This window comes from Drosophila takahashii, chromosome 3R, assembly GCF_030179915.1.
Source record: "Drosophila takahashii strain IR98-3 E-12201 chromosome 3R, DtakHiC1v2, whole genome shotgun sequence".
Classification (NCBI taxonomy): Eukaryota; Metazoa; Arthropoda; class Insecta; order Diptera; family Drosophilidae; genus Drosophila; species Drosophila takahashii.
The window spans coordinates 7,956,735-7,977,184 of NC_091681.1; the positions used below are offsets into that span (position 1 = coordinate 7,956,735).

Below are 20,450 nucleotides of genomic sequence, written 5' to 3' on the forward strand. Positions count from 1 at the left end.
GTTGTACAATTGACGATTGTTCTTAATCATTTTTAAATAAACAAACATTTCAAAAACACATAAAATTTCATTCAGAAAAATTTATTTCTAATAAGAAAGAAAGTTAACTTCGGCCAGCCCAAGTTAATATATTCTTGCAGGTATGCCTATTTAAAATGTGGTTTTCAAATTGTCAAAAAGTAAAACGCATTCTTCCTACAAAATTACAATGTTTTTAAAACTTTGAGGTCCTTTCAGACATTTCAAATCTTTCTGAAGTTATAGATTTTGGACACGATGATGATCATAGAAATACTGAAGTTCAATCCATTTTTTTAATTTCTGTGCTTCTCCTTTTGAGAAGGTTAAATCAGAGCATTTACTCTTAAAAAATTTAAGTTTTTCTGAAATGTTTTCAAAACCAAAAACGTTTTTTGTTAACAATATAATTACTGAAGTTGTTGGTGTTAAATAAGCGAGGGATTGAAAGTAATATATACTTTATTTAGGTCCGGTTTGTCGAGTGCCGGCAAACATTTCTCGAACAGTTAAAGTCCCTGATAGGGGATTTTGGCCTTCTCGAGTATTAACATAGTAATTACTCCATGGTATTAATGTGAGAGCTAACTTTGACAGGACTCGAAGTCCCTGTTAAGCGTTTTCGTCTCGATAGAATGACAGCTGCAATTGTATTACCCAAATGTTTGGAAAAATCACTAAATTATCAAAAAATACAAATACAGATATTTCCAGTTTTCAACACTTTTCCGCTTGCAATCAAAGCGTAACAAAACAACGTGAAGTGAAATCAAAACGTAATCATCATTTAACATATGGAACATGGATGGATGAGACAGGCGTAACAACGGTTCAAACTCCGCAAAAAGTTCTTTCGCGTCGTGGAATGAAGCTGTAATGGGCGCTTGTGTAGATGCAGATACAAATGTTGCGAGCAGAAATGTTCCCGAAGCATGGCAACATATTGACAACGCTTAGCAACAGCCATCAAGCGCGGAAAATTGCTGAGCGCCTATTCCCGCTCTTGTGGAGATCGCGAGATTAAGGGGTCAAAGTGTGAGTAGACAAACACCCCAAGGTCAAAAATGAGTGAAAGATATCCCTTTAATGTGGGAAAATGGGTCAAGCGGCGTCCCTATAAAACCTGTGCACCGCGGGCCCAAGCCTCACAAAAGTGATTTAATAGTGACAGTGCACAGAATCGATTGTCCCCTCGTGGTGAACAGATGTCTTTTGGATTAGCGTGATTTTAATTATTGACCAGTGATTAAAAGTTTTAAAAATTTGATCTTATTCTTATTTTTCTACAGTGCTGTATAAAAAAAAGGCCTCAATACGAGGAGCCTAACTAGAAAACACAACATGTCCTCCGCGACCATGGAGAAATTCCTGGCCTCGGATGCAGTGGCTTGTAAAGCCAAAAAACCTAAAGTTGAAAGAAGGAAAAGAAATGGTGGAAACGACGAAGAGATGGTAGAAGAACCAATGGGAGTTATGCCAATAACCTCTAATTCAACGGAATCTGGAATTCAGATGGAAAACAAGCAAGTAGAGCATGCAATAAAATTGGAATATAACGGTGAGCATAAGGGACCGTTTATGGTATATGTGAACAAAAAGAGAACAAGTGGAGAACAAAGTCGAGTAGTGTTGGGTAAAAACTGCTCATTTGCGTGAACATGTTGAACTTGTTCTTTTTTTCCTAATGAGTCAACTCACTCAGTTTGCTCACTTGTTCACTTACTCACTTGCTCACTTGTGCACTTGCTCACTTGTTCTGTCCTTAATTTTTTCACTGGAATCCAGGGATTCCAGATTCAGATTCCTATTTAAATTTGGTTTTTAGATTGTCAAAAATCAAAACGCCTACTTCCTACAAAGTTACAATGACATAGTGGTCCGATCCGGCTGTTCTACCTGCAATAGAAAGAAGACTTTCGGGAAAGTTTCATCGCGACATCTGACTGAAATTATAATTATAATTACTTTTTGTGCCAAAAACAGCAAGAGAGCTACTGTGCAAGTGAACAAAAAGGAGCAAGTGAGCCAAAATGAACGAGTGAACAAGAACTTGTTCACTCACTCTGTTTAGTGAGCAACTCTTTTTTGTTCACTCACTCATGACCAACCCAACACTAAAGTCGAGTGCCGTTTAACCCCTTGGAGCTAAGCGGTCTTCTAGTCAAAAATGAAGTTATATATAAGTTATAGCGACATAAGACCGCCGACATAATCTCGCCCAGTACAAATTCGACAATGTCGCTCTTTTTCTGGCGAATTTATGTCGTTTGAGTGAGACATAAGGTCGCTGTCGGCGAGTTTATGACGTTAGCAAACGAAATTATATCGCCATTAAAAAATCGACATAAGGCCGCCATCGGCCTAACGCGGCTTAAAAAATTCGTTTCATTGCGATACATACTTGCCAACGGCCAAACAATCATGTCGTAGATCACTTGCCGGTATCAAGTTTAGGTATCCTTCATTGTTGCGCCCCAGTAGTTAACTTTTACCTTTATCTTTATTCTTCAATTCGTAATTTTTACAGAAAAAATTATAAGAGATAAACGAAAATATTTATAAAAAAAATATAAGAGATCAACAATAATATATTCATTTACAACAAAAAATTAGAAAAAATAAAAAGGATTCATTTTGAGAATTATTCTCGACTTAAACTTAATTCAATTAAATACTTCATTTAAACTGGATGAAGAAATGGAAATGTCCAAAGAAGCCAGATTTGGTAAGTTTGGTGTCATTTCCTCGTCGATTGAATCAAAAATATCCTTTTTGTGGAAGTTGTCGCAGAGACCCACAATCCGCGCATCTATTTCTTGGCGATCCAACAAATTCATTTCGTCCATTATTTATTCGGCTCGGTCCCAAGATAATAAATACAAAACATGTTTATTATTAATGGTTTCTTATTGGTTTTAATTTATTGATCAATTAAAACTTACTCTCAAATGGCGCTTCGGTACAGAGTTTCCTAGACCGCCGTTCTGAAATAAGAGTGTAAATCTCTTGATTTTTCGTATTCCGCATCAATGAGGTATTTCACAAATTTGAACGTATGCCCTTGTGCATGTATTTTCTTCTCTAAGTTTAGATTACAAGCAGAAATCGTAACTGTTATGAGTTTTATTTTAAAAATCGCTTTTTATCATTATGTCATGAGTTTTATATAAAACTTATTATTTGTCAAGTTTTATATAAAACTCACAGAATAATGATTATTTTATGAGTTTTAAATAAAGATTGCAAAAATAAACATCATTGCAAATATGTAAAATAGAGTGATTAATAATGCCAGCGGTGTAGTTGTTTTTTTCTACTTTACTTCCTTGTCGCTGATTTTTTTTGTTTGATAAAACAAAAATAACAGTTATTTTCGTTCCCTGATTATAAGCTTCAATCGAGCTGGTCGTCCTTGTATTCCTCTTAAAAACTAAAATGCGTTCTGTTCCCTCCTGGACAATAAGTAAAAAATAAGAAATTATTGTATGAAATCTAATTATTTTTAGCAAAAATGGTCATGTATATATAGCACTGTTCGTAAATATCACTCATTTTAAATATCCCTCAAAAACAAGCCAACAATGATGAAAATAAATCACGATACAAACAAATTGTAATCTTTGCTAATTCAAATACATATCGCTCACTGATCGAAAATAAATGAAAAATAAAATGATGAAAATGTGAGGAAAAAAATATCTCTCGCCTTCGCACACTCTCCTTGTGCGCTTCGTCACTACATGGACTGCCGTCAATAGTGATATATTGTATTTCAATTGTGAAGCTCATTATTATGTCATTCGTGAGGATGGCAGCCAATCAGATTACGCGGATACTTCTGATGATGACGTTCCTCAGTCACAGAAGATCCCAGCATTCCGTCTTTCGAAACATTATAGGTGTGGATGCCACACATTGTCTGAATATGAAGATATATATGAAGATAATTATGTCAGACAGCAGAGTGTTCAATGAGCATGCAACTCTGCTGAAAAGGTTTTGGATCATGGATTTTCTAGTTCTTGTACAAAATTAATTGTCATTACTTTTTTTTTTTGGAACGAGTGAAATCGCCCTAAAACTGCAGAGAGTATTAAAAGCCTGCTGGGATGCTCTCTAAAGAAGCCAGTTGCAACAAGGTGGAATTAACTGTATGATGCCTAAAGGATCTATTGCGACTTAGGGCCGGTTTATCGAGTGCCGGCTAACATTTCTCGAACAGATAAAGTCCCAGCTAAGGCATTTTGGCTTTCTCGAGCATAAATGTGAGAGCTAACTTTGACAGGGACTCGGAGTCCCTGTTAAGCGTTTTCGGCTCGATAGAATGACAGCTGATTTCCCAAAGCCAACTATGAAGAAGAAACGAAATCACAGCTGACTTTTCCCAAACAGCTGATGAAATAATCGAAGCACGCCATTTTTTGCGCTTTACAGCACAATTCTGTGCGTTAACAGCACTCTGTAATTGTTTCTCGTTCAGATAAATTAAAGCAGTCGAGAAAGCGGATTTGCTTTTACGAATAGGTAATCTGGTCTTTAGATAGCTATCAGGGACTTTGACAGGGACTCGAGAAACCGGCCCTTATGCGGTTATTCCACTACTTTGTTCGGCTCATTCATTTGAGCAATTTTTCTCAACATATACGATTTTACGTAGGTGCGAGCTAGACAGAGATATGTCGGCTGCAATGAGCAATCAATGAGCAAAATTGGGATGGGCACTTTTAGTTTTTTTTGGTATTTTAAAATGCCTCAACACGGTACTACCTCGAGCGATGAGCAATGAGCCTAACTGAATCTAAAAAGTACAACTTTGCTCATTCATTAGAGCTACTGTGAAATGGGATCAATAATAAAAATTGATTTGATGCTTTTTGTTTGAATTGTCAAACCTTTTGCGACTAATTAGGTGCTATAAACAAATAAGAACAATGCAATTATCATTTCAGCGGCATAATTACATGTGCGTCAAATTAGCGTCGGTGACTTAGCGGCGATTGTGGAACGGTGGAATTTGGAACATGGGGCCAATTTTTAATTTTTGATTTTTTCGGCTTCTGGGGGCCAAATTGAACAATATTTAATGCAAATTTGTTTAGAATGAAAATATCTATCGATCTAGATAGGTTGCAAGCCTATCCGACTTCTAGAAGTATATTAAAAATCTATTCTAAAAATCGTGTCCCCACAATTTTTTTTATTGCTCCCCTCACAGAGGTTGAACCAATATGCACGGTAAACATGATTATTGGGCGTTAGTTCAAGCTTCTTGTCAGAAAGTATCATTAAGCTAAAGCCGTCAGTTTTTGAGAAAATCGCCTAACAGTGAATGCACCTCGGATTTTCCCCATACAAAAAAGGGGGGCAACTGTTAAATTGCACAGGGCTCCACTCTCAGACGTTGTACCAACATGCACGGTATATTGGCAGATTGGGGATCGCCTAAAGCAAGTTCAGTGAAAAAATCATAAAGATAAAGCTGTCAGTTTTTGAGAAAATCGCTTTACAGTGGGGGGAGATAAATAGTTAAAAGAAGTGCCGCCAAATTCAAATTTGAACCAGTAAGTTCCAAGACATGAACCACTATGTAAAAAATGTATTCATGACACTAACCATATGGGAAAATATTTCTGTTTCGACGCTAACTCTATTTTCAATTAATTAGACTTTCACAGACGTTGTACCAACATGCACGGTACATCAGTGGAAAGGAAATTAATTTCAATAATTAACTAATGCAGTACGGCTAACGAAAAGGTCTCCCCCTAAAACAACGCCAACGCGAAGAAGAACCAAACGAACCGTCAAACCGAGACCAGGTGCGCGAGCGCCGCCGAGATCGCCGTCGACAGGAGGCTGCTGCCAATCAGGCCGCGGTCGGGAATGCTGGCCAGGAGGCGGTTGCGGTCGGAAATGCTGGTCAGGAGGCGGCCGCGGTCGGAAATGCTGGCCAGGAGGCGGCCGCGATCGGAAATGCTGGCCAGGAGGCGGCCGTGGTCGGAAATGCTGGCCAGGAGGCGGTCGCCAACGAGGCTTAATAATTAAAAAAGACATATGTTCACATACAAATTACAAATTTAATAAACGTTGAATAAAATCAAGCAATTTCTATATTTAAATTTGATATATTATTTATTCAAATTGGTTTCCGATTTTAAGAGTTATAGTAAAATTTATCAATTATTTCTTCTCCAGCCCTGGTACATTTGTAGGAGGTGCCCCTCGGATACTGGCAACATCTTGGCGCCATAAAATATAAAAACGAAAGTATGTTATATAATATTTTCAACGAAATACAGACATGCCTTAGATTATACCTGCTCGCCTGATAAAATATCGCATTTTTATACACTTGCAGAGGGTATTATGATTTCAGTCAGAAGTTTGCAACGCAGTGAAGGAGACGTTTCCGACCCTATAAAGCAGCGGTCGGCAGCGCCCTATTAAGTGAGCATAGGGGTTTGTTCTGCCGCCGCGCTGCTCGCACATGTATAACGTAGAACAGCGGTCTGCACACACACATCGCTGAGCTGCCCAGTGCAAATTACTCACACAAATATAAAAGAAAAAGTCAACGTATGTGTGTGCCGACCGCTGCTATAAAGTATTTATATTCTTGATCAGCATCACTAGACGAGTCGATCTAGCCACGTCCGTCTGTCCGTCTGACCGTCCGTCCGTCTGTCTGTTTCTACGCAAACTATTCTCTCAGTTTTAAAGGTATCGGGCTAAAACTTTTCCAAAAGCCTTCTTTCTGTTGCAGGTAGTATATAAGTCGGAACGAGCCGATCTCGGCGGCGCTGGCGGCGCTCGCGCACCTGGTCTCGGTTTGACCGTTCGTTTGGTTCTTCTTCGCGTTGGCGTTGTTTTGGGGGGGAGCCCCCTCGTCATCGCCTACGACGAAGTTGACAATGTTCTGAAAGTAAAATAAGTATGTTATTAAACTATAATTAATAGGGATTAATAGGTTTTTAATACTTACGCATTTAATTAAGGTCACATGCGATTTCATGCTTAAGTTTGGTGCTTGGTTCCGTTGAATGAAAGTTGAAGTAAAGTTCCCGCGAATCGGGAGTGATGCCACACTTTCAGCTTGCTTTTATCAAAGTATCGATATAAAATATCGATATAATGTGTTCTTAGTTACAAATTTGGAACAAATGAGATGGCGACAACGCGCTATGCGTTTTTCTCAAAAACTGACGGCTTTTCGTTAACCGAACCACAATAGTTAATTAGTAAAATAATTTTCCTTTCCAATGATGTACCGTGCATGTTGATACAACGTCTGTGAAAGTCTAATTAATTGAAAATAGAGTTAGCGTCGAAACATAAATATTTTCCCATGTGGTAAGAGTCTTGGGAGCGTGGAACAGGGTCGTTCTGGTTCCTATTGGGAGCGTAGAACAGGGTCGTTCTGGTTCCAATTTTCCTCAAAAACTGACGGCTTTTCGTTAGCCGTACTGCATTAGTTAATTATTGAAATTAATTTCCTTTCCACTGATGTACCGTGCATGTTGGTACAACGTCTGTGAAAGTCTAATTAATTGAAAATAGAGTTAGCGTCGAAACAGAAATATTTTCCCATATGGTTAGTGTCATGAATACATTTTTTACATAGTGGTTCATGTCTTGGAACTTACTGGTTCAAATTTGAATTTGGCGGCACTTCTTTTAACTATTTATCTCCCCCCACTGTAAAGCGATTTTCTCAAAAATTGACGGCTTTATCTTTATGATTTTTTCATTGAACTTGCTTTAGGCGATCCCCAATCTGCCAATATACCGTGCATGTTGGTACAACGTCTGAGAGTGGAGCCCTGTGCAATTTAACAGTTGCCCCCCTTTTTTGTATGGGGAAAATCCGAGGTGCATTCACTGTTAGGCGATTTTCTCAAAAACTGACGGCTTTAGCTTAATGATACTTTCTGACAAGAAGCTTAAACTAACGCCCAATAATCATGTTTACCGTGCATATTGGTACAACCTCTGTGAGGGGAGCAATAAAAAAAATTGTGGGGACACGATTTTTAGAATAGATTTTTAATATACTTCTAGAAGTCGGATAGGCTTGCAACCTATATAGATCGATAGATATTTTCATTCTAAACAAATTTGCATTAAATATTGTTCAATTTCGCCCCCAGAAGCCGAAAAAATCAAAAATTAAAAATTGGCCCCATGTTCCAAATTCCACCGTTCCACAATCGCCGCTAAGTCACCGACGCTAATTTGACGCACATTATAATAGTCTATTTACACTGGGGTGGAGTTATAGGGTTATTGACATAACCCTGTTTTTTTTACATAGGCTGTGTATAGGCAACTAGATGTGGGCAAAAGTGAGGTACTTACTTTTAGGGTCTTTGGTATTTCGGAGTATTTTTTGTATTTTGTTGTATATTTTGTATTTATTTCCTATCGGTGAAGGTCCATCCCTAGTCAAATAAACAACACAAACAACAAACACTAGCTGTCATTACTCGATATTTGGAGTTAACCCAGTGGAAACACATTTTTGGATTAATCGGGTTATTGGCTTACTCGATAGGTTTCCCCACATAGTGTGACTAGACTATAAGAGAGCAAAACTGAGCAAGTGAACAAAAAGGAGCAAGTGAGCAAAAATGAACAAGTGAACAACAAAGAACAATTTGGAAGGAACATGTTCACTCACTCAGTTTAGTGAGCAACCCTTTTTTGTTCACTCACTCATGAGCAACCCAACACTATTCTACACAAACACAGCCAAAGATAAAATTTTTTATTGTTTGGGCGGCGCTAAAGGCGTTCTTCGAAATACATCCGCTAAATCTGGTATTTTTTTTGGTATTTCATTACCATTTCGTTAGCTTATTTGAGTACCGCTGTGAAAAAAGGCCCCGTCTAAAGGCTTTAGCTACCTGTTTTCCTCTCGCTTACTCCTATGGTTAGCTAGCATTTTTTGTCGTACTGAGTACTAGGCTTTAATCGAAACTATCTGACTCCATTTTAATGGATAAAATATTTATTTTTAGGTTTTTAGTTAATATGACAAAGAAAATGCGTTTTATAAACAGTTTTTAACAAAAAACAAAATTTTCCGCCACCTTGTACTATTTGTCCCGTAATAAGAGCCCCAAAAACCAGGGACCGTACAAAACAGCTACTTGAGAGTTTTATTTTAAAAACATTACAGTGATATTTTGTTTGAAACGTCAAAAAACATCGTTTTTAATCTTGTCCACAAAGTTATGCATGTCAACAAATCTTGGAAAACAAAGGAACTATTATTTCTTCATGCTAATAAAGTGCACAAAAACCGGTTTATATATAGCTGCGGTCAAAATAATAGCAGTGCCCATAAAGGATTTCTAGAAACCCCAAAAAATACCTTTAGAAACGTGTTTACAATTTTTATACCCGTTACTCGTAGAGTAAAAGGGTATACTAGATTCGTGCAAAAGTATGTAACAGGTAGAAGGAAGCGTTTCCGACCCTATAAACTATATATATTCTTGATCAGGATCACTAGCCGAGTCGATCTAGCCATGTCCGTCTGTCCGTCTGTCCGTCTGTCCGTCTGTCTGTCTGTATGAACGCTGAGATCTCGGAAACTATAAAAGCTAGAAGATTGACATTTTGCATGCAGATTCTAGGAGTTCCTACGCAGCGCAAGTTTGTTTCAAAAGGGTGCCACGCCCCCTCTAACGCCCACAGTCGCTTATATACAATTTTAAAAATTTCAATATTTCGGAAAAGTAAAAATGCAGTTTAATGGTGTTTATCAATACCTATCGAAATGTAGAAGAAATTTTTTAAATCGGACCATTCGTTAAAAAGATACGGCGGATCAAAGTTTTTATCTTCATCTCCTTCGCAATTTCTTTAGCTGAGTAACGGGTATCTGATAGTCGGGGCACCCGACTATAGCGTTCTCTCTTGTTTTTTTTTATATTTCATCAAAACTCAGCTATTAGTAGGTTATAATAACACTATGCAGCATCAAAAATTTACCTCGATGGATACTATATTTTTGGATTTGTTACGAGTTCCAAAGTTAAACTGCGTTTTCCAAAAAGTTCCCCGACGCAAGGATTCTTAGCAAAAGGACCTCAAAGTTCGAAAAATTCAGAAATTGGCCAACTTTCCAAAGCTCTCAGAGGCAAGCGGATTCATGGTTTGGTTAGATGCTAAAGTTTTATAAAAGATACACTCTTTATCTTTCAAACCCCATACTTAGAATAATTTTAGGATTTTTATTAAGGGAGAAACAAGTTTTAGAAAACATAGTCAAATAACATAAAAGTATACAGCTGCGGCCAAATTAGTAGTAGTGTTGCCGTCATGTGTTTTTAAAAGTTTTTTGTTGTCACTTTTCTTATCCAATTAGTCTAATAGTACAATTATAATCAATACAATATCACCAGAAGAAGATGAATTACAGCAACAAACTTTTAAAAACACAGGGCGGCAACACTACTACTATTTTGACCGCAGCTGTATGTTTTTAAGTTTTTTGACTATGTTTTCTGGAATCTATTTCTGCCTTAAAAAAAATCCTAAAATTATTCTAAGTATGGGGTTTGAAAGATAAAGAAGGTATCTTTTAAAAAACTTTAGCATCGAATCAAACCATGAAAGAAAGTTGGCCAATTTCTGCATTTTTCGAACTTTGAGGTCCTTTTGCTAAGAATCCTTGCGTCGGGGAACTTTTTTGAAAACGCAGTTTATCTTGGGAATTCGTTACGAATCCAAAAATATAGCATCCATCGAGGTACACTTAAAAAGCACTAAAAATGCTGCACAGTGTAATTAATACTTCTTAAGATTTTTCAGAAAAAAATAAAATGTGTAATCTTACAACAAAAGTTTCAAGATTAAATGATTAAATGTATATAATATACCTACATTTAAGGTTTATTTTAAAATTTAGTTGCATATCCTTTGCTTGCAATAACAGACGCACAGCGCTTATGCAAGGAATTAACTTAATTATGGCACGTCTTTAAAAGGAATATAGCTTCAATATATTTGTACAGCTTTCCAAAGTTGCTTGGTTTTATTTCCGAGACAGCTCTTTTCATGTCACAACATTATTTCTCGATTGGATTAAGATCAGGTGACTGTGCGAGCCACTCCATGACATTGACTTGATTGGCTGCGAACCACTCTTTAGCTTGTTTGCTCTAAGCGATCCACTGATCTTTTGTCCAATAACTTGGGTCGACCACTCGTTTTATTTGCTGGATAATTTTTAATAGAATTTCTAACCATTGTAGCTCTTCTACAACCAACAATATTGTGCACTTCGAAATATTTATTTTTAACAGAAATCAATTTTTTAATTAGATCTCGCCTCTCGGCAGAACACTGTTTGCCACGCCCCATTTAGACAGGACTCAGTGTTGAGAAAAAATCTAAAAATGCTAGGGACTAATAAATAACATCCGAAAGTATTGTTAAACAACACAAACCTGGTTTAAAATTGACAATATTTAATTATTCCTGATAATATCTCTGCCCCTACTATTATTTTGACTGAGTCCAATAAGTGCATTCTTGCAAATTAAGGTGAAAAGGAATACAAAGGGAGGCGATATCCTAACACAACTGCACAGATAATTATCAGGGACCGTAAATAATCATTATTTGAGATTTTTATTTTAAAAAGACTACTGTGATATTTGGTTTTAAACGTCAAAAATAACGTTCTTTTTACTCTTGTCCACAAAGTATATGCATTTCAACAAATCTGGAAAGCAAATTAACTGTTATTTGTTCATGTCTATAAAGTGCATAAAAACCAGTTAAATTGCTGATTAAAACTTGTGAAAACCTCAGTAGGCCTTTTAAAATAAAAATCTCAAATAATGATTATTTACGGTCCCTGATAATTATTGTTACTTTTGCGAAAGAATAAGTTGGATATGTGAGGAAATAGAGAAAGTATTGATAAAAAACTCTGTGGGCGACCGGCACTACTATTATTTTGACCGCAACTGTACGAGGTACACACCCACAGAGGGTTACAATTTGTCCAGCCTATCCGTTTATTTCGTACATTTAAAATGCAATTCTCACCCTTACGCATTGTGGTCCCATTTAGAAAACGTTGTTCAATTAAATTGATTCGCCAATGATGTACGCGCTATCTCAGATTTGTATTTAAATTTAAAAAATAACGTTTTAATTTCAAATGTCCACCAGGTGGCGCATTACTGGGTCGTGATGTTTTTTAGCACTGTTTTCCGAACATATGTTTGTCGATCAGCTGGTCGGGCATTTGTAGTTGTAAATATCGTCACTTGCATAAAATTAAATGGCTTGTTGTCTTCCTAAAAACGAGGCGGTTTAATTTTATTTAATTTAAGTATGAGTGAGCTTGCCCCAAAACGTTTCTGCGCTGACAACGCAAACAGCCGTAAGTATTATACTCTTTTGTTTTCTTTCTAGGTTATCCTTAAGTCCCTTTTTAATGACATTTACAGATAATTATCTTTGGCTTAGCAAAATTAATGGTACGTATTCAATATTTGAGTATATAATAAAGACAACTTCTCTATATAAGTACGAAAAAAAAGAACTCCAGCAGGACCTTCATTCGGGTCTGGCTGAACTACGAGCTGTGAAGGATGCCGTAGGAACACTTACGGCGTTCTTGGAACAGGCGACGAGGGTAGACGCTGAAATATCGAAGAAGATTGATGAATATTTTCCTATAAAATCAGACGAGGACCTGTCGGAAATGGACGAAAAAATAACCGAGGGGAATGCCGGACAATTTGTAAGTGTTTCACTTTATAATTATCTTTTTAAATAGACCAATGTACTTATTGCAAAATTTTCTCGTTTTCAGATAAAGCACATGGCACTGCTACTGAACCAGTCAAAGATAAGCCGCTCAATTCGAAACATATTCTCGGAGGAGATCCTACTTAATTATAATTTGGACGGATATCAAAACAAGAAGAAACTTAAGTCCTTTAATCATTTTCTTCCCGCGCTATTGAGTATGTTTACATACGTACATCGTTGGCTTTATTTTATTAACAACGTATCATTTTAGATGCCATTGGTCAGGTAGAACCGTCTGATCCGGTAGAGAAAACGTTGAATAGGGCAATGAGATGCGTTAAGAACCTTAATTCATCCAAAAAAATGGCCCTGAAGTCCTCAAAGACGATCGTGAATAAGGCGACGAAGGTAAAGCCTGAGAAACCACTTAAAATCGATGAGTATTCCTACAAAAAATCAAGCGAGGGATTACCAGAAACTGACGGACAAATAGCCGAAGAAATCGAAAACTTTTTTCCTAAGAACCTTCACGCAGTCAAAAGGGTATCCCTCAAGGCCTCCAATTCGTTCGTGGAAGAGACAGCTGAGATATCGCGAAATATCGACGAATTTTTCCCAATAAAATCGGATGAGGAGTTACTAGAAATGGACGGAATAATAAACCAAGAGAATGACGGTGCATTTGTAAGTTTTTTATTCTACAATTATTTTGTAATGTACATGGTGCCAATATATTTTTAGATATTGCATATGGTAATGCTCTTGACCCAGAAGAAGATTAGTCGCTCAATACGAAACATATTCTCGGAGGAGATCATACTTAATTATAATTTAGACGGCCACCAAAACAAGAAAAAACTTAAATCTTTTACAAATTTTCTTCCCGCGCTATTGAGTATGTTTATTTACATAATTGTCTTTATTTTATTAACAAATTATCATTTTATTTTAGATGCCATCGGTCAGGTAGAGCCGTCTGAACCGGAAGAGAAAACGTTGAAGAAGGCAATGAGATGCGTTAAGAACCTTAATTCATCCAAAAAAAAGGCCCTGAAGTCCTCAAAGACGATCGTGAATAAGACGACGAATGTAAAGCCTGAGAAATCACTTAAAATCTATGAGTATTCCTTCATAAAATCAAGCGAGGGATTACCAGAAACTGACGGACAAATAGCCGAAGAAATCGAAAACTATTTTCCTATAAAATCGGACGAGGAGCTTTCGGTAATGGACGATAAAATAAACCAGGAGAATGGCCTAACATTTGTAAGTTTCTCATTCCATACAATTTATTTTTTAAAAACTTACAACTATAAGTATTTTCAGATAACGCATATGATCCTGCTCTTGAGCCAGGGGAGGATGAGTCGTTCAATAAGAAAAATATTCTCGGATGAGATAATTCTCAATTATAATTTAGACGGAGCCTTAGGTAAAAAAAGGCTTAAATCTTTTGATAATTTTTTTACGGCGCTAATGAGTATGTTTAAATGTATTGTTATCTTTTTTTATTAATAGTAATTTTAATGTTTATTTTAGTTGCCATCGGACAGGTAGTGCCTTCTGAGCCTGTTGAGAAAGCGCTGACGAAGGCAATGAGATGCGTTAAGAACCTTCACGCGGCTAAAAAGATGGCCGTAAAGTTCCCCAAGTCCCAAAAAACCATGGAAACCTCGATTCGGACTAAAAAAAGTAAATGTTCTTTAAACAAAGTATTAACCAACTCTCTGACAGAAGTCGGCTTGAATTAAAAAAAATCCTAGACCTGAAACTACATTTAAGAATTTGAGATGCATTTTTAATTATCTACATACATATGAACTTAATAAAAGTAATGAATTGAAGCTTAAAGAGATTAAATGTTTTTCCGGTCTGGAATATTTAACACGGAAATGACTTGTTGTAAATTACTAGCTGAACCTTTTTTAGAGGAATAATGGCAATGTTAATATTATTAATAATATGTTCGCATAAGTTCTGAATTAAAAGTCGCGCTCAATCAATCACGCTCTAGCTGTTTTCTTTAAAGACAAACTCACACAGGCCTTCCTGAGGATCACTTTACAGCCCGCCCAGAAATCATGCAAATCGATAAAAAAGTCGACGCCTTCATCAACTAAAGTCAACTGCATTTATTTTGAAACTCTCGTGCAGATGCTAATGGTCTGGCCAGCAGAACCACGTTCTCCAGCGTCACATCCCTAGGAACGTAAAACTTGAGCTCTGCTTGGTAACCGAGGGATCGCAGGTACTCTAGTCGTCCGAAATCCAACACCCGCTTGCACTGCTGACCGATTGCTTCTCGTTCATTGCGACTTAGTCGCTGGGTATTTGTCTCCGCGGGCTGATCGTCCGCCTTTTCCATTGCCTTGCGCCGTTCTCGGCTTAAGCCCGTGCCACAAACCGCCCAACTGACCATTTTGGTTAGGATAGCGAACTCTCGCGGTCCGATCCCAGATTGCTGGAGAAAAGAGCGGCCTACATAAGAGCGCCAGGAGCAGCGATGATGGCAACACAGGGCGATGAGCACATAGTCAGTGGTGGCACCTCCGTCACCCAGCATGCATCTCAGGGTCAAATCCGTGGCTGCTCCACAGAGATGCTTCGAGAGAGCCACCGTTCGTTGGGTTTTCTTCAGCTCTGGCAAAGCAGAGAGCTTTAGATCGGCGATGTCCGCACGGATGCGTTGCACCAGCTCCTTATTGGCCACCTTGTTGTCTTTTTTATGGCGGAGGGACATCCGATCGATGAGGACCACCTGGGAGTGAGTCAGTTGCTGACCCTCCAAAACGGTGGCTAAGAAGTAGGCCAGTTGTCCCTTTCCGGCTCCGAATTCCACATAGCTTGTGTGATCTGTGAGCTGATGAGCCTCCTGCAGGATGCCAAGCAAGCTAGAGGCTTGGGTAAGCTGGCGGAGCGTTTCCTGGCCGTAGTCCTTGCGACTCAGTTCCTCCTTTAAGAATTCATGCTCCAACTGCAGATCCTCTATGCTGGAATTAATGTGCTTGTCATACAGGGCTTTTACTTTGTCGATCAAACCGTAGAACTCCTCATCCGGCAGCTCGTGAAGTTTTATTTGATTGAGTTTGTCCAGGTCCTCCTGTTCCTCCACATCATCTCCAGAATTTACTCCTTTAACAATGTAGGGCAGTGAACTTTCCTGATCCCTTGCATTGCAAATGGTCAAGTGCTTGGCTAGCTTCCTTTTGAAGACGGTGTGCTTTGGATCCAGCGGGCAGGGAATTCGTTCTTGAAAGGAATCTTTGCCAGATTTTGCATCCGAAACCGAGGGACTAGACGTGGGTGGGGAATGGGCGCCGCAAAAGGAGCTGCCCTTGTTGGCCGTCATCTTGCAGCGGCGCTTCTTGCGTGGCACCCAGTAGGAGCAGGTGGTGGTCAGCGCTTGGTCAGTCATCTTCGGTTTCTTGGATTCCATTAGATATTAATTCTCAAAATTTATTATTAACGAGTAAAAAACTCGTGCGAAGCAATGTGCCCATTGTAAATTGTAGAAAATACTGAAATATTCATATTTTACCTTTTATATAATTTTCCGTTTCCACTGGTGCCTTGTTAATGAAAATAATAGGGGGATGTTGAATTTTGGTCAGCTGTTAAGGCTCAGATGACACATTCAATTTGTAAAGTCAATTTATTGTAGCAATTTTTCTTTAATGGGACTTTAAGCAAGCGCGACAAAGAATCAAATATTTTTGGCTGCTCTACCACTAACACCAAGAATATAGACGCGATATCATATTAATTCTGACCTGCTTTCACTTCTTTAAACTCACACAAATGACAAATTGTCACAATAAATTGGGGCTAAAAATTGAATGTGTCATCTGAGCCTTATCAATTTTTTTAAAAGTCGTGGCAACTCTGTAACATTTTAGTATCACCAGTATGCATTATTTAATTTAAAATCAACTAAGAAAGCATATTTGTGGTTCTTTTTACCTTGGTAACACTTTTAGACAGTAACTAGCAATAATAAATCAAATTTTACAATCATTAAGTTCTGTGAAACTTTTCAACAAATAACAGCTGTTTGAAAATTCAACAGGAACCATTTTGTGTCATTCCCTTAATTGCTGAAATTTTTGGTTGAATTTTCAACAATTCAGCAATTTAACAGTTTAGGGAATCCCCCTAGTAAAAACATTCCTTAATTAAGAGAAATCCAACATTTAACTCAAATTAACCACTATTTAAAATTATTAAATGACTCACATTTTGGTTTGAATTGGTTGTAATACAAATACATTTTATTAATTTATACATTTATTAATACATCATTTATTTATAAATAGTCAGGGTATTCCCTAAACTGTTCGATTACTCAGGGTATATTAAATTTTCAAAAAGCTGTTATTTGTTGAAAATTTTCACGGAACTTATTATTTATTATTGCTATTTACTGTCTAAAATTGTTACCAAGGTAAAAAGAACCACAAATATGCTTTCTAAGTTGAAAGCAGCCCCGAGGCTGTTGAATTGCTGAAATTTCTGAATGTTGACTTTGTATGGAACAGCTGATTAACAGCTGACCACAATTCAACAGTTTAGGGAATACCCTGACTGAATTGTTGAAATCTTAACAGCAAATTTCAGCAATTATGCTTTCTAAATTGATTTTATTGTAAATAATGCGTACTGGTGATACTAAAATGTTACAGAGTTCCGTGACATTTAATAAATAAAGGGGCCACTGTGGTGTTCAACGAATCAACAACATTTTTATCAGCCATGAATTGGTGAAATTTCTGAAATTTGACTTTGTGTGGAAAAGCTGATTAACAGCTGACCAAAATTCAACAATCCAGCAAATTAACAGTTCAACAAGGAATCCCTAAGGTTATTCATCCTATATATCCGACATATCCTATATAAAAAATACTTTAAAATGTTTGTTATCTGTTGGAATACCAAAATATACCAAATGCGGGAATCGCCGATTGTGCCATCGCTAGCGTGCCATCTCTAGAAAATCAAGCAAAGAAGGAAGCCGCATTTTTGCGACAATAAACGCAAAAAAGCAACTAAGGAGCGAAATAAAAAGACTTTAACTGCATTTAACAAGCCATAAGTTCAATCAGACATGTGAGTATTCCGGAAAAGTGATGGCCAACCGATCGGAAAGGGAAAACCGGCAGCGACATGTGCGCCGGCATTTTGGATTGTTGGTTTCACGCGCGAGTTGAGAGTGTTTATTAATTGTTTTCCCAATAGGGCTCTTGTGAAACCTAAGTCGGAACTGACTCCGGAGGAGCTGGCCCGCCAGGAGGAGGAGGAGTTCAACACCGGGCCGCTGTCCGTGCTCACGCAATCCGTGAAGAACAACACCCAGGTGCTCATCAACTGCCGCAACAACAAGAAGCTCCTCGGCAGGGTCAAGGCCTTCGATCGCCACTGCAACATGGTCCTGGAAAACGTCAAGGAAATGTGGACGGAGCTGCCGCGCACCGGAAAGGGAAAGAAGAAGGTGAAGCCCGTGAACAAGGACCGCTTCATTTCGAAGATGTTCCTGCGCGGCGACTCCGTGATCCTGGTGCTCAGAAACCCCCTGGCCACGGCGGCCGGGAAATAGTCTACCATAGCGATAGCGTACAGTAACCAATAGCCACCAACTACAGTCAATAAATTCAAAAATCGATTAACTTTATCAAGAAATCCGGTCCAGTGGTGTGTAAATCGTAAGTTTAGGTTTTTGTTACATTTGACAAGGTGTTCTTAAGCAGACAAGCGCATTTTAATAGATTTTTGTAACAGGGTAAGGTCTATGTTTTCATCTTGTTGATATCAATTCTTTACTCCAATTCATAGTGTATTATTTTGGTTCGAAAAAAGCCTTTTAAGGTTGACTGTTCGTTTAACAAGATTCTCAAGTTATTGAGAAAGTATTTATAAATTCTAATTGACATTAATTATTATAAAATTTTAAAATCGAAATTTTAATTCGGTTTAAAAAGGAAACTGAGAATTGTAGATTTTAAAAACACATCGCTTTGAGATACGAAAAATCAATTGTGAATCACAGGAAATCTATATCTCAATCTCTCTCAATTTGTATCTTTAAATTTATTTTTTTTTATTGTCTTCAAATGACGCGTAAAAAAGATCAATTTTCCGAAAGTTGCTTGTGTAATTTAGGCACGTATTCGTCGTACTGGGCTTGGTAGAATGTCCCGGCGATGGGATTGCCAAGCTGATGTTTCTTGGCGAACTTGGCGGCACTGAATTTCGGACGATCCTTTCGAGATTTGTTGCTCACGCGCTCCTCGTCGAACTCAAGTTTTCCGGATTGCTTGTACAGCAGGAAGACGTAGCGATGCAGACCCGTTCCCTGGGGAGGGCCGGACCCAATATATTCGGCGATCGCATCCCCGCTGGCCAGGTCATTGCCGGCGATATTGACCAGAACCCAGTGTTTGAACTCGCGGAACTTGGGCTCCGCGCGGCTGGGTGCATCGGGATCGGTCATGATCAGTGTGTAGAAATCGCCGGGCTGCGCGTCCCACTGCACGGTAGGCTGATCCTTAACCTGCGTGGGCGTAAGCTCTACTCCATTTTTGGCCACAAGGTCGTTGCTGTACGTGACCTTTGGTAGAAAAATTGTTTAAAGGTCATTGCTTGATTTCAAATTTTAATTGGTTTTTCATGCTTGCTTTATTACTTCCTTGATTTTTAGAAAAGTGTTTTTTGCGCGATTTCTTGCATAAACTGTTTTGTAGAAAAAAACGATTGTAATGCTTGAAACTTGAAACTTTTGCCTTAAATAGTTTTTTCTGATTGTGACCTTTGGTCAGAAAGTTGTGACGACTAAAAAATAGCACGATTGCGTATAATTGTAATAAATGTACATTTTATTTTAGTGCCAGGTATCGAAAGCTTGAGATAAAAATACTTAATATTCGATTTCTTTTTTTTCTTGAATACCTCGTCAATTATATTTATATAGTTTCTTTTTAAGTTTTTGTCAGTAGCCCCACCTTTAATAACTGGTTTGGCGGCTCGGAAATCACATCAGGGACCACCTGATGGGATCTAAAGACTTCTTCCACAGAGTTTGCTTGAACGGCCACCAAGCAAGTCATCAATGGTAATAGAACCAACAGCATCTTTGTAGAAAGAATTATTTTGTAGACGACAAATACTAAAAGCAAACGTTGGAGAAATCAGCTCTGATCTTGAACAAGGTCTGTGAGCAACTAAAACGAGTTTGTTGTGATGCCATATTTTTAAAGCGAAGCTAAAAGCTTTTTGTTTTATAAACAGCTGGCAAAAAGTATTCCCAGAATAGTAATTAACGATATCTTTGTTTGAAGTTACGCTTCACAGATAATGAATGCATTCAGCAGAAAATTCTAAACAATTTTATCTGATAAATTCTGTGATTAGTTGTGGTAATTGGTGAATTAATTTAATTAAACGAACATGATTGAAAAATAATCAAATAATATTTTATTGTACACCTAACACAGACAATTTATTGATATGAGCTTTTTTTAATATTTGTTTTGGAATATAATGTTTTATTTTTGCCCGTTACTGAACGTATTTTAAATACAAATCCATTCCCCTAGTATACACAAAAGCATTAAAACTAACCGATTTTGTGCACAAATTAAAAATAAATGTTCAATTTCAATTAG

General features: G+C 37.7%; 4 protein-coding genes across 6 annotated transcripts; 2 read left to right on the plus strand and 2 right to left on the minus strand.

The window, feature by feature from the left end:
* Positions 1-12,274: 12,274 nt before the first annotated feature.
* On the plus strand, positions 12,275-14,791 carry LOC108054872 (uncharacterized). Of its 3 annotated transcripts, none has more exons than XM_017137969.3 (9): positions 12,276-12,421; positions 12,489-12,518; positions 12,582-12,784; positions 12,857-13,010; positions 13,067-13,479; positions 13,537-13,690; positions 13,748-14,061; positions 14,122-14,227; positions 14,335-14,791. In XM_017137969.3, exons 1-9 carry the CDS (start codon positions 12,373-12,375, stop codon positions 14,544-14,546), a joined length of 1,635 nt encoding a protein of 544 aa, XP_016993458.2. In that variant the 5' UTR covers positions 12,276-12,372; the 3' UTR covers positions 14,547-14,791. The 3 variants fall into 3 exon arrangements, with proteins under 3 accessions (XP_016993462.2, XP_016993458.2, XP_070073111.1); XM_070217010.1 differs by having other exon boundaries at positions 12,277-12,421; positions 14,122-14,275; positions 14,335-14,789; XM_017137973.3 differs by lacking the exons at positions 13,537-13,690; positions 14,122-14,227; positions 14,335-14,791 and having other exon boundaries at positions 12,275-12,421; positions 13,748-13,914.
* Positions 14,792-14,912: 121 nt separating this feature from the next.
* Positions 14,913-16,318, minus strand: LOC108054874 (tRNA:m(4)X modification enzyme TRM13 homolog). The gene has a single exon (XM_017137974.3). It carries the CDS (start codon positions 16,229-16,231, stop codon positions 14,918-14,920), a length of 1,314 nt encoding a protein of 437 aa, XP_016993463.2. The 5' UTR covers positions 16,232-16,318; the 3' UTR covers positions 14,913-14,917.
* A 1,421-nt stretch (positions 16,319-17,739) lies between these two features.
* On the plus strand, positions 17,740-18,468 carry SmD2 (small ribonucleoprotein particle protein SmD2). The gene is made up of 2 exons (XM_017137968.3): positions 17,740-17,898; positions 18,028-18,468. Coding segments are annotated over exons 1-2 (360 nt in total). The 5' UTR covers positions 17,740-17,896; the 3' UTR covers positions 18,386-18,468.
* Positions 18,436-20,017, minus strand: LOC108054869 (protein D3). The gene is made up of 2 exons (XM_017137966.3): positions 19,788-20,017; positions 18,436-19,396 (listed from the first exon to the last, which is right to left on the minus strand). The coding sequence occupies exons 1-2, from the start codon at positions 19,914-19,916 to the stop codon at positions 18,917-18,919; spliced, it is 609 nt and encodes a 202-aa protein (XP_016993455.1). The 5' UTR covers positions 19,917-20,017; the 3' UTR covers positions 18,436-18,916.
* Between the last annotated feature and the right edge of the window lie 433 nt (positions 20,018-20,450).